The sequence below is a fragment of the Melozone crissalis genome, unplaced genomic scaffold, assembly GCF_028551555.1.
Source record: "Melozone crissalis strain CALT ecotype California unplaced genomic scaffold, PUWL_Pcris_2 ptg000026l_1, whole genome shotgun sequence".
Taxonomy (NCBI): domain Eukaryota; kingdom Metazoa; phylum Chordata; class Aves; order Passeriformes; family Passerellidae; genus Melozone; species Melozone crissalis.
Window position 1 is genome coordinate 9,423,200 of NW_026535804.1, and position 12,316 is coordinate 9,435,515.

The 12,316-nt window shown below is 43.0% G+C and overlaps 1 protein-coding gene across 2 annotated transcripts in view; it reads left to right on the forward strand.

The window, feature by feature from the left end:
* Positions 1 to 12,316, forward strand: part of RAB11FIP4 (RAB11 family interacting protein 4) — a 110,223-nt gene that overhangs the window by 30,794 nt on the left and 67,113 nt on the right. For both annotated transcript variants that reach the window (XM_054278852.1, XM_054278853.1), the window contains exon 2: positions 5,215 to 5,302. In XM_054278852.1, coding sequence (XP_054134827.1) covers positions 5,215 to 5,302 — 88 coding nt within the window. The remainder of the gene's footprint in view (positions 1 to 5,214; positions 5,303 to 12,316) is intronic.

The window sequence follows — 12,316 nt, forward strand, 5'->3', positions numbered from 1 at the left end:
ACTCTTTGGTTTTGGTTGCATGAGGTGTTTTAATTGTCTGTCAGTTCTCTGCAACACGTCTGTGTATTCAGCATCTCATATGACAGTGGGTACCACAATTGTGTGAGTGCTAGTTTCTCCAATGCAATGTAAAATAATTTCCCTCTTCTTGTGTTGCTTCCCTGAAATGCCACAATGTCAGAGAGAAATCTCATTGCTTTCCCCTCCATCTATAAATCCCATCTCATCCAAGACAGCCCTTCTGACTGAAGAGCTCCAACATCTGGGACCACATCAGTGCCAAGAACACCTGAACCAGGGGCTGGTGAAAGGACAGGGGTGGCTCTCACACACGGGATGATCTCATTGCCCAGCCCTGCAGCCAGAGCACAATTCCAACTGTCCAGGTGTAAACTCACACCCTGTCCAATATGGCAAAGGCCAGTCTGTTGAAACCAGGGCAAGTGCAGTTCTGCTGCTCCTTTTATAAATCATGTGGGAAGCTCTCTAATTCCACCCTGCGGCATTTACATGTTTAATCTCCTTTTGCTGTTTTTTTGAGGTTTCTCACAAATGCTTCTGCCTCAGGAGATGCTGCCCAAATGTCACTGCCACAGCACAGCCTGACCTTTTCCTGCAAGTGCTTGTGTTGCCTTTGTCACAGCTCCCAGGTGCTCCCTGCTCGCACTTCAGGGTGAGACGTGCTCGCAGACTCCTGCAGTATGAAGGCAAATTACTGAGATAAGTTGTTTATTTCAAATGGCATCCTCTGGCTGTGATTTGGATCCTGCTGCAAGATTTCTGTGGACAGAGCTGGTGTGGGGTCCCTCTGAACTCAATTACTTCTAAATCTTACAAGTGTTTTTTGTGTTAACAAAATCTCTTCCTTTTTGAAGAAAATTAAGTGAGGTCAATAGAGGTCTGAGTTTCTTCTTGCCTGCAAATGGAAGCAGGATTCAGTTCCAGACAGAAAATCTTTGCTGGAAAAAGTACTGATGCTGTCTTGGCAGCTTCAGCACAAGAGCTGTCCAGGGCTCTGGAGAGGGTTCCTTGGCTATTCAGTGCAGGTGCCTTGTATTGAATTCACTTGCAAGAAAAGATCAGTTTCAATAAATCTCTTCTGAGGTCTGTCAGTGATTTGTCCTCTTTTCTCCCCTTCCTCCACTCCCTCTGCTATAAACCTCCTTTCCATTCTGCTTCCTCAAGTGTTCCCAGCCTCTTCTTGTGTGTCAGAAAGCAGCACAGGGCAAACACCCCTTGCAGGGCAGCTGGGATGGCTGGGACACCCCAGGGACAGGAGGCAGCCCCTTGTTTGAAGTGAGCAGTTGTTACAGTGGAGAAATGTGTTTGCGTTGCAAGGGTAATCAGCCATTCATCCAGGCCAGTTAAACAATAGGGACGGAGGTTTGCCTTTCTCCAGTTGTTTCCCAAAGAAAGATGATTTATTTCTTCTCTCTCATATTTATGTCTTCTCTCTGACTATTGGATGTCTGCTGAAGAGTTCATTAGAGGCACCCTTGCAGCTGCCAAAAGAACCAGCTGGATTATTGAGCCTGCAGCTCATTTTTTCTGCCTTTGTTCACTTCCTACAGTGAAGAACAAGTATGCAATCCTTGTTTGTGCTGTCTGTCCCACGTGGTGGGGGACTGCTCTGTGCAGAGAGTGTCTGTCCCCAGCCCAAACCACTGCCCCATCTCACTGTGATGACTTCTGATGTTAAACTCCGGAGCACACCTGCTCCCTGTGCTGCCTGTAGGTCCCACAACAATCACACACTCATTTCACACTGAATTTTGGTTTTGTGGTCCTGTGTCCATGGCAGAGCCCAGGGATGTGGGGCCCAGGAGCCTGAGTGTGCCCAGGGCTGGCCCATCCTGTGTGTCCCATGTGCACACCTGGGCTGTGCCCCCTGTCCCATCACAAGGACAGAGCTGCTGCCCTCGTTCCCTGGCCGGGGCTGGGCACTCCCCCAGTCCCAGGGGGTTGTTGATTGCAAAAAAAGCTTCAGTGTCACCCAGCCTGCCAGGTACACTGACAAATCCATGGGGTTCCCAAGGCAATGAACAAATAAAACAACTTATGATTCACTGTGGGGAGCCAACCCTTCCTGAGAAGGAGAAAAGGACTTTATTTCTTTACAAAGTGAAGCAGAAGGATGGTTTATGCAGTGTGGACACCAGAGAAGATTTAGGGGTAGCTGTAGTTTATTGGCCACAGACTGAAATTTAACTTAAAGCAATGCCTTCAGTCTGGAATTAATGAGGAAGAGCTTCTTGCCTTATTCCAGAAAGATTGGTAAAAAAGCATGATCAAGTGCACTACAGGCTCTTGAAAACTGTGTGCAAATATGCAGGGATTTATGTACCAAATGTGTGTGTACATTAATGCACAAACCCTGTGCAAGTATCCACCCAAGCACAGTCCCTGGTGATCAAAATCCTTTTATCCCCTGACCTGCAATGGGAGCTGTGTTTATTCTTGACTGAAGATGTGAGCACTGCTGGCATCAATTCCATCAGGCTGTTCTGTAAATTCTTCATCATCTCCTGCACTGATGTCAGTTATTTGCATTGTAACATCCAACTGAAAACCTGCAAATTAGATTTAGGGGAAACTGGACACTGAAGCACTTTGCTCAGGTGATAATTTCATTTACTCCTAAGACATTGCTTAGACCTAAATGTGAACATATCCTCTGTTCCTCCATAATACACACTCCCAGGCATATAACATCTCATTTAATTTGATTTTAAAAGTGTAATTTTAAATGTCTGAGCAGCTGGTGGACAAAAATTATTGGATCAACTTTGAGAAATAATCTTAAATTGTCAGATTCACTGGGAGCACCCAGTGACACCACTTGTTATAGCACAATATTAAATAGACTTGAGGCTTCCCAACTGGCTGCAGGAATCTGTGCATTAAAATTTAAAACACAATTGTTGTTTGTGAAGGTGACAGGGATAACACCAACCTGGATTTTCCATATCAAGCATGTCTCTACTTAATTGGTTTCAGTCAGGATTTTCAGGTAGTCTGGGGTACATTAACCACACACTGCTGTTTCTGGTGAAGCAGCTTTTTTTTTTTGGAAACACAGATGTGTGTTCTGGTGCTCTAAATTAGTGGGGTTACAGTAATTCCCTGTGATGCCAGGGTGGAAATTTGATCATGAGTCACAGCATAGTCGACATTTGGGCTCTGTTGCCCAGCTGGCAGGACTGGAGCTCTGCAATATGAAAGTTTTCAGAAAATGTCTAACTTGTCATGGGCTCTGAACTCATCATGTAGCTCCTTACTTGCCCTGCCTATACAAGCTGATTTTTTACTTTCCCTAGGAAAATGAGAGGGGAAAGGATTTAATTTAAGGATCAAATTGTGCCTTTCTCATTCAATATAGAATTTTGCAAATGAGTAAAATTTTTTTTCTTTTTTTTCATCCAGATTTGCATGTTCTAAATGAGCCCTTTGGCTTATCATAGCAGTTGTTGGTGCAGAGGGAATTTATAGGCTCTGAGAACTGCCTGTAAGAAGAAGTGTGATGCGCACACACGAGTGAATTATCTGCAGGGCTTTGGGAAGCTGCTGGGGTTTTGCTAGCACGTGGGAAAAAGCCACACCAGAAAATTGAGAAACTAGGTCATGTGGATTCATTTGCTGCGTCTTTGCAGCTGGGCTTTTGTTGCTGCTCAGGCTGACATATCCGAGCTCACACAGTGCTGCAGCAGGATTCTGTGCCTGCTGTCCCTGCACTCAGCTTGCTCAAACCCCTCAGTGTCTGGGGGGCCCAGCCGAGGGCAGGGCTGTGTGGAGCTGCCTGTGAGCTCTCAGGAGCAGTGAGGGGCTGCCTCTGCCTCACTGAGGGTCCCTGCAAGGTGCTGGCACACAAGGGGATGTACACAAGCTCCAGCAGAGTGGCTGTCAGAAAGAGCAGCCAGCTGTGGGTCCAGGTGTGCACTCACCTCCCTGGACTGGTATGCTTCTCGCTTTATTCTTCTTTGGCTACTTGTTCCTCCATTCCTTTTTTTTTCTAGACAGCACAAGAGCCTCTCCAGTCTAGGCTGCTTTTCTTCCTCTATCCCAAAACCTTCCTGAAAAATTTGCCAGACCATTTTTGGGGCAAGTATTAATTTGGTGACTGTGTTTAAATTCAGTATATTGTCATTCTATTGGTGAATAATGATCAGAGAGACTAAACTGTGAAGCTGAGATTATGAGGAGTAAGTACATTGCTTTTTTGCACAGGGTACTGTGACCGTGTTCACAGGGGCCTTAGGATGAGGGAAGAGACGAGGATCTGACTCCATGTTTCAGAAGGCTTGATTTATTATTTTATGATATATATTATATTAAAACTATACTAAAAGAATAGAAGAAAGGATTTCATCAGAAGGCTAGCTAAGAATAGAAAAAGAAAGAATGATAACAAAGTTTTCTGTCTCGGACAGAGAGTCTGAGCCGTCTGGACTATGATTGGGCATTAATTAGAAACAACCACATGAGACCAATCACAGATGCACCTGTTGCATTCCACAGCAACAGATAACCATTGTTTACATTTTGTTCCTGAGGCCTCTCAGCTTCTCAGGAGAAAAAAAATCCTAAGGAAAGGATTTTTCACAAAATGTGTCTGTGACAGTGTACTAGACACAACTATTCTCTCATCACATGAGTATATTTTCATACTGTTAATTTTCCTATACAAAAATGATATTCTCTGCTGTGTCAAGGAAGTTTGGTTTCATTCCAAGTGCCCAATGGGTTTCCTCTCCTATAATCCAGATTATTTAGGAAACGAGACTGCTATGGACTGTGCACATCTTGGTCTGTCCTTTCTCCTTCCCTGAGAACTTGTGATAGAGGGGTGGAGAACCACCAAGGTTTTAAGTTCCTCTGAGCTGAATGCATGGCAAGAGCTGCCAGAGAAGATTCTGTCAGCACCCTGCTCTATGGTAAGAGGACAAGTCACAGATTCTCCCCTTATTAAGCTCTTGAGATCCCCATAGGACAGGATTGATGTGTCCCAGCTGAAGAAGTTTTGGTCAGAGCACATGCCTTGGTCAGCACCAAGGTCATACAAGACATGATTTCTCCTTGCAGAACCATTTATTGGGTGGTTCAAGTGAACAGTGTGAGTGTTCTTCAACTTGTAGTCGTCTGTAGAAGATACAGACTGTATCAGAGCAACAGACTATACACCAGACTCAACACATATTTTATCATCTTTTATTTTAGGTGGAAAAACTGGCAAAGTACTTGGACCCGAATGATTTGGGAAGAATCAATTTTAAGGACTTCTGTCACGGAGTTTTTGCAATCAAAGGTATGTGCATATTTCTTAAAAATAATCTTGTTCAGTTCCCCTAATGTTTCTCTGGTTGCAGAAAATGTAATGATCAAAGACATCCTCTCTTTTAACTCTGGTTATTTGTAGTGACAGTACAGCAGCTCTGGGAACAGAGCCAGGATATTTTTCCTTTTTTTGCATCTCATCATGCATTAATGGTAAGCAGTGCTAGTGTTCCTGCATCCATAGGTGCTTGGACATTGGCTTACTGCTAATTTTTATCAGAATAAATGTGTTGTGGTTTAAAGACAAATACAGCAGAATAAAGAGTAGCTTTGTGGTTAACAGACAGGGCTCAGGTTTGATACTTCCAGATTCTGATCTGGTTCTGCCACTGCTTTACCTCAGGGAGTTAGGGAGCCCTTGGGCTTTCAGTTCTCTACTAGGAGAATGTTAAATTCCTCTTGACGCATCTGAAAGGTATAATTAATCCATGTTGTTAGGATACTTAGGGTCATGTATTGGAAGGAAATAAGTTAATTACAGGTTGGTGATGCAAACCCTGAAGATTAAGATCAGGTGGATCCAACCACCTCCTTTCCAAGGAAACAGTCCTTGACATTTTTATGCTTTAGAGCTTAGCCTAAAGGCAACAAAAACCAGTGAGGAGGGACTTCAGCTGATTTGCTGCTGATTACTTTTCTAACTTCCCATAGTGAAATAATCCATCTTTTCTGGACACGTGGTGTGTCCTTTCTAAAGTGTTGGAGGGATGTCACAGCCCAGAGGCTTCACTTGAGGACAGGGTGAATGTCCCAGTGATGGTGGTGTGGTTCCAGGAGGAGCCTCTGGAGAGTCTGCTATGATGAGATTATTATAAAGCTATAATGATGCAAAAACATAAAACCACAGTACTTTTAATTAAAGTTTGTGGCAGCCAAAGACAGTGTATAATTAGGTAAAATTGCAGTGAGAAGCTGCTCTCATCAATATTTTTGGAGACATCATCCAAGGTGACACTATGTGTTTGAAGAGAAGGCAATAAAAAGCCCAGGAGGAAAGTTATTCCATTTGTGCCCAGACCCTAAAGTCTCTGCTTGGGGTTTTCCTTGAGCAGAAAATGCTGTAGCAAACTGAGTTCTAGTTTAAGACACAAGCTCTGTAAATCATCTGGTGTCTTCTGTAATTCACAGTCTAAAGATTGCACAAAATATGATCAGGAAGGCATAGAAATGACCCAGAACATCTCTTCTGTAGTAACTGTGCCCTTGTCCATGTACTCTCAGTGGTGGACTGGGCAGCTCCATCTCCTTTACTGTGGGGACAGTGTGAGAATATTGAGTTATCAGTCAGGAGGCCTTGGGGTTTTCATCCTTGCTCACCTTGTGGGACCTAATTCTTGTGTTCATATCCTAAGGTTTAATCCTGCAAAGATGTGACCAGGACAAACTGGTGAACCTTGCACTCCAAGTTTATCAGCAGCTTAAAGCCCAGGGTTCAGATCATTGTGTGATGGTTGTTAGGATGTAGCTGTGAACAGATGCAGAGAAATCACCCAGTGCTGCAGCATCACCTAGAGCTCCCTTAGCACATCATTAGCATTTCAGCACTTCCACAGACTCACTGCTAAGTGTTTATCATCCAAGCAGCAGCAGCTGTATCTATTTCTGATAAGACACTGTGCTGCATGTTTTCACAGCATCTCTTTAGAAAAGCTGCTTCTATTGCTCACCTCACAGCATGGAAACTTTATTCATCCTTGGCTACCTGCCATATTTTCCTTAAAAATTGAATTGGTTATGTTAAAGTTCAGAAAGGGCATGCCTGCCTTTCAGAATGGAAAGCCTCCACCATGTTGTTTTAGTGCAGCCACATCCCAAGGGGAGTAGCAGGCTTATTATCAAACAAAAGCAATTTGTCTTGGCAGCAACAGATTATAAATATGATTCTTTGACATCTCAGCCTATTACAATTGCTTGGGGCAGTCAGATTAATAGAGCAAAATGAGATGCTACTATAAATCCACTGGGGTTTTCAGTAATAGAGTATGAAGTTATGCTATTCTTAGCCATGCAAGCCAAATGTTTTAAATTCAAGCTTTACAATCCTAATGCCTTACTATATTTCTTATTTATGGGATTTCAAATTAATTTGTCCTAAAGATGCTTGCCTTTACAGTATGGTGATGAAATTGTTTGCTGCACAGAGGTGATATAGTGTCAAGGTTTTTTGGTGGTTCAGTGCCTTGAATTTATTTAAATCATGAGGTTTCAGACATCTAAGAGCAACAGGTTCAAATCAGAACCAACATCAAATCAGAGCTGACCTCTGATGATGTTGATTTGAGCATTTCATATCCAGGGTTGGATTTCTGTGACAAGCTAAATACTGGAATTTGAAAAAATCCCAAACATCTAAGTGTTTAATGCTCTGTAACCGGTTGATAGAGAAACTCCTGCCCCTGGATCTAAACTCTGCAGCTTGGCCTCTCTCCTCCATAAACCAGGGCATTGTTTACTCTTGCATGGCACACATGAGAAGTGTTGTGTTCCTCTACAAATGGACATCAAGCCTTGTTTCCTCCTGGAGCTGCATAAACCTCATGACATATGGGTCATGTACCTGTGGAAAACAGTTCATTTCCTGCAGCTGCTGAGTAGCAGGAGCTGTGGGTAAGGATGAGCACTCTCACTGACAGTGGGACCTTGGGAAGTGGTGGAGGAGATTTGTGTAAGTGAGGTGAGCATGCTGGAGGGCAGGAGGTGCTGCAGGAGCTCCTTCCCCCTGTGTCTCTGGGGTGGAACACTGGGCAGGTGTGGTGCTTGCTATTTATGGAGAGCTTTGCTTTGTCTGCTGGTCTTTTGTGGATTAAAGGACTTTGCCTCAGCATCTGTGCTGAGTCCCTGCTGTCCAGGCTGCTTTCCCCATGCAATTAGGCTTTGCCAGAGCCAGGGATAGGCTTGCCATCAAATCTAAAGCTTTGCAGCAATTTCATTGGAATGCCAGAGTATGAAGGTTTTACTTATGCTCAAGCTGCCCTCTCTATCTGCTGCCTGCAGGGCTTTAATAACTGTCTGCCTGTAGAGCAATTGCCATGAAATAACACCTGTAGCCTCTTGCCTAAGTGCTTTGTGGCACTGCTCAGAGACACTGAGAGCAGCCAGAATATCTCTCAAAGGCTGAATTCCCATTAATTTCAGCAGGGTCAGCATGAGAACTATTACTGTTTGCTCAGCAGAGCCAATGAGTGTTTTTGCTGCTCTGAATTTATATTGTACTGATCCAGTAAATATTTTCTGCCACTTGTAATACTTAAAGGCTTGAGTGGAGCTGTTAATTCCCTGTCTCTGCAGGCTGGTGGGTTCCACAGTCAGATGTGTTTGCAGGACCAGGCTTTGAGTCTGACCTGTTCCTTGTATTCTAAGATTCCTGTTGTCTTTCCTATCTCTTTACTTTGATATTCTGCTTAGAAGTACCCAAACCCTGACAAATAAAGGGGGAGCTCCCCCTGCTGCCCTCGGTGTTACAGCTCACAGTGATAAGAGGCTACTGCATGAACGCAGATAAATACAGAATTGAAATACAAAGGCAGATGTGTTCTGACTTTATAGCTTATTTTAGCCATGAAAACAGTGCTGACTGCTGTGCAGTGTTTGGAGGGTCGTGGCTTTTTATAACGGGAGAGACTGAGCCACCTCAGCACAGAGCATCTCTGCATTTCTGAATCTCTGTGCTTTAGCAGAATCACTGGTTTTTGAGATGAAATCATACAGCCTGTTGTCTCCTGGAGCAAGGGAGTCTTTCCTTCATGTTGTAGAAGTTTTAAGGACATTTTAGTTATGCTTGGTTATGAAATTTAAAAATGGAGAATTGTAGGATCTCCTTTATATTCATTAACAGTATGGAAGAGGCACAGCTGTGAATTTATACACTTCCCCACCTGCAGCAATAGCAACCTTTGAATCTTCAAAATAGTAACACAGACCATTATGTGCCTTCAAAAATCCATCTCTGTGCTTCCCTAGATCCTGAGGCATCTCATTACTGCAGTTGGTTGAAAAGTTTCTAGAAGCAAGCTTATATATAAGCACCTAAAAGTTAAAAAGTAGATATGTTTCTCTGTGAGTTCCTAGCACTTTTTAATGAAAGTTCCAAGAATACAAATTTACCCAACGTTTCAAAGAAATGTTCCAAAAGGGATGTTGGCAGTTCTGCTAGCTCAGACTGTGACAGGTTATTTGGACTGTGAAATAATACGAAAATAATAGAGTATGAAATTTGATGGTGTTTTTTTCAAAACAAAGTTTTCTAAAGCAGAATATTTGGCCTTCTGCTTCACTGGAGATTATTTTTTTCTTAATAGCTTTTATAGTTCCATTCAGATGCTCCAAGCCAACATATTTCTCACAAAACCAGTGCCAAGTTTTGGCCATCTCCTTCAACTAATTAAAAAATCTAATTTGCAGTCCCATAGCTGAGAAGAGTGTTGTGCCAGCTGTGCCCTGAAGATCCAGCGTGGAGTAAGAGATGGGTGTGTTGCAGTCATGTAAAAGGGAGTTTATTTACCTATAATATCTAGGACCAGGACAGCTGCAGCAGCATGGGAATTCCAGTAAAGCACATCAGAAAACCCCAAAGTCTACATGAACCCATTTAGGTTTGTAGCTGTGGATCTCAAACTGCAGTGAGTCTGTAGCTGGAGCTGATCTGATGGATCTCTCTGTTCTGGTAAGAATAATTTACTGACAGGGGTGGTGCTTGGGATGCTCCAGGGACAGGGACTGTCAGCGAGTGTGAAGAGCTGAGCTCGCCTGGAATTAATTACTTATAGCTGCTCAATGGATTGAAATTGGCTGCTCCTGAAAGTACTTGAGAGTTTTCTAAGACTTCACTAAATTTCACTAAATATATTCTGAAACCATAAATGAGTCTAATACACCACTAAAGATCCAAGGGCAGATAAAGTGAAAAGCTCTTGCAGTTAGGAAAAATGCCAGAAACCAACTACATTCAATTAGTAACCAGATTTGATTTCCTATAGCATTAAAATTGCTTAATTCCCTGTGAAAATTGTCTGATGTGTTGTGGGTTAAATCTCCTTCTTGGAGCATTTGCAGGAAACAGCTTTGCTAAAATTGAGTTTATATGTGGCCAGAATGTCTGTTTGCAAATTGAATTTTTATTAGAGTGGGAAAACCATTTTTAAATAAAACTGATTGTAAATTCTTAAAATTATCTCATAAGGCATATCATGTCTAGCACCTGAGTGAACTGAAAAAGTTAAAGGTTCATGTCTTCCGCTTCAGTGTCTTGTAAATTACTTTCATCCTCTTTACTTAGTACTGGAGATGACCCTGTTCTGGCCAAGTGAATTGTGTTTGCTTTTGCATTTGTAGTATTAGGATAAATATTTTTAACTCAGATAATTTTGTCAGACCAGACTAGAGAGAGACTCAGTGCTTTGTTAAACTAGAACTCGTATTTCAAAGTCTCTTGAGTGGACAGAGAAGCTGCTTCTGTGCTGGCTCATCAGGTGTTTCTAGCCAGGAAAGAAATTTCAGCAGCTTGTGGCCACTCTCATTTTGTGATCTGATTGTTTTTTAGTCCTTTCTCCAGCCACAAGCTTGCTGCCATCTGTGTCACAGTGATTTACTCTGAGCACAGCCTTCACTCCGTGTCTCCATACAGGGCAGCCCTCAGTGGAGCTGCAGCAGGGGCTGCACAAGGACCTGGAGCTGTTCCTGCCTTGCTCTTTCCTCTCTCTGCTTCCTCACTGTTATTGCAGTGCAGATAGATCTTCTTGCCAAGTGCTGCCCAGAAATGTAGATGAAATTTTCCCAACTGCAGCAAAGGAGAGAGAACATTGAGCACATTAATATCTTATGGTACAGGTAGACATCTAAATGAAATATCTCTAATCAGCCATGTAAGTGGCTTTCAGTTCTACCTTTTCCAGGAAAATGAATTTATAACAATAATAGGACATCTCTAGTGCAAGAGGCCTTTAAAGTAACCAGGAATTATTCCTTTGCTTCATTGCAATGGGATATTTTTGGACAGATTCTAGCCTTGGGTGCACACTGCTGCACAGCTTGAAACATCCACCATGGCAGTTCTGCAGACTCAGTGCATGGGGTTCTGCTCAGGAGTGGTTCTGCTAGCAAAGAACAAATCTTTATCCAGTACCTTCCTATTTCCATATTGAGATTTGCCAAAGCAAACCTTGATTTGTTGTTGTTTTCTGTCTGGCCTGTGACACACTAATTTAGCTCCCTGCACTTCCCAGGATGTGTTCTAATAAAAACATGTCCTAGGTAATGAGAGCACACATAGCACAGCATTGGAGACACTCCAGTGTTCTCTCTTTATGTTACACCATTGTGTAACCCTCCTGGAGTACCTGAAAAATTCAAATTATATTTAGATGAGGGGAGCAAAAAGTGAGATTGTATTGGCACTGTTGCAGAAAAACACTGAATAAGAAAGCTGATTCATCACCTGACTGTGCATCACCTTCCTGATGAGAAGGGGTGAAAGGAGGACCAAGGAAAAGACCTTCAGCATCCATCCTCCAGAGTGAAGAGATTCCAATTTGTGTCCTCACAGGGAAGAGGAGAACAGAGAACTTATTCTTAAAACTCAGTTTCTAACAGGGATAAAAAAATGGCACAATCTTGAGACACTTGAAACCATTGGATATTTTTTCATTGATTTGCTGGATGTTGGAACAGGTTCAGCTGTCTGCAAGGTAGTGGTGGTGTGGTTTAGTAATCTCAGAGGAAAATGGTCTCTCAGCATTTCCTCCTCTTCTTCCCTTTTTAATGGAATATAATCACATGCAAATCTCCCAGGAGGATGAGCAGAGCCAGGCTGTGAGGCCAGCTTGCATGCAGAGCAGGGCACAGGGGATCCTGCCTGCTGCACACCCAGACACCTCCCCACTGAAACTCACCCTGGCAGAAGGAGACTGGCTCAGCTGAACTTACCCCCTGAATCTGCAGCACCAATGGAAACTTGGCCTGTGACTACAATAAAAGCAAGATTTGGCTT